Below are 412 nucleotides of genomic sequence, written 5' to 3'. Positions count from 1 at the left end.
GCGGTGTATTTCCCTGCCATCAGGGAACAGGCTGCAGCCTCCCTGCTTGCACCCCGGCATCATCCTCTTCCTTGCCGTGGGTTGTGGGAGCATCTTCTGTGCCCAGGCAGGGGCTCTGAGGGGGTGCAGCTGTGTCCAGTGGGGATGGTGACTGGGCTTCTCTTCCTCCCAGGCTCAGAGGTGTCTGTCAGGGAAGAGTCGGACACAGATCCCAACCACAGCGATGAAGCAGAAGCTGAAACATCTCCAACAAAATCTCCGACGACTCCCAAGTCCATCAAGTGCAAAAATTCATCAGGTAACAAGTGAGCCAAGACCTGCCATGCTCGCGGGTCACCCAGGGCTGCCAACTGCCCTCGAACCCGCCGAAGGTGCAGAGTGAGAGGGAGCAGGGGTTTACCCTTTGTTTTCC

At 58.0% G+C, this 412-nt stretch overlaps 1 protein-coding gene across 1 annotated transcript in view; it reads left to right on the top strand.

The window, feature by feature from the left end:
* Positions 1-298, top strand: part of LOC104493004 (ras-specific guanine nucleotide-releasing factor 1-like) — a gene marked incomplete at both ends in the record, with an annotated part of 9,494 nt that extends 9,196 nt beyond the window's left edge. Inside the window, one exon of the mRNA XM_010135617.1 lies at positions 173-298. Within this exon, the coding sequence (XP_010133919.1) occupies positions 173-298 (126 nt within the window). The remainder of the gene's footprint in view (positions 1-172) is intronic.
* Between the last annotated feature and the right edge of the window lie 114 nt (positions 299-412).

The sequence above is a fragment of the Buceros rhinoceros genome, unplaced genomic scaffold (assembly GCF_000710305.1).
Source record: "Buceros rhinoceros silvestris isolate BGI_N320 unplaced genomic scaffold, ASM71030v1 scaffold27244, whole genome shotgun sequence".
Lineage (NCBI taxonomy): Eukaryota > Metazoa > Chordata > Aves > Bucerotiformes > Bucerotidae > Buceros > Buceros rhinoceros.
The sequence above is the reverse complement of the archived record's forward strand: the minus strand, read 5'-3'. Positions and strand labels throughout refer to the sequence as shown.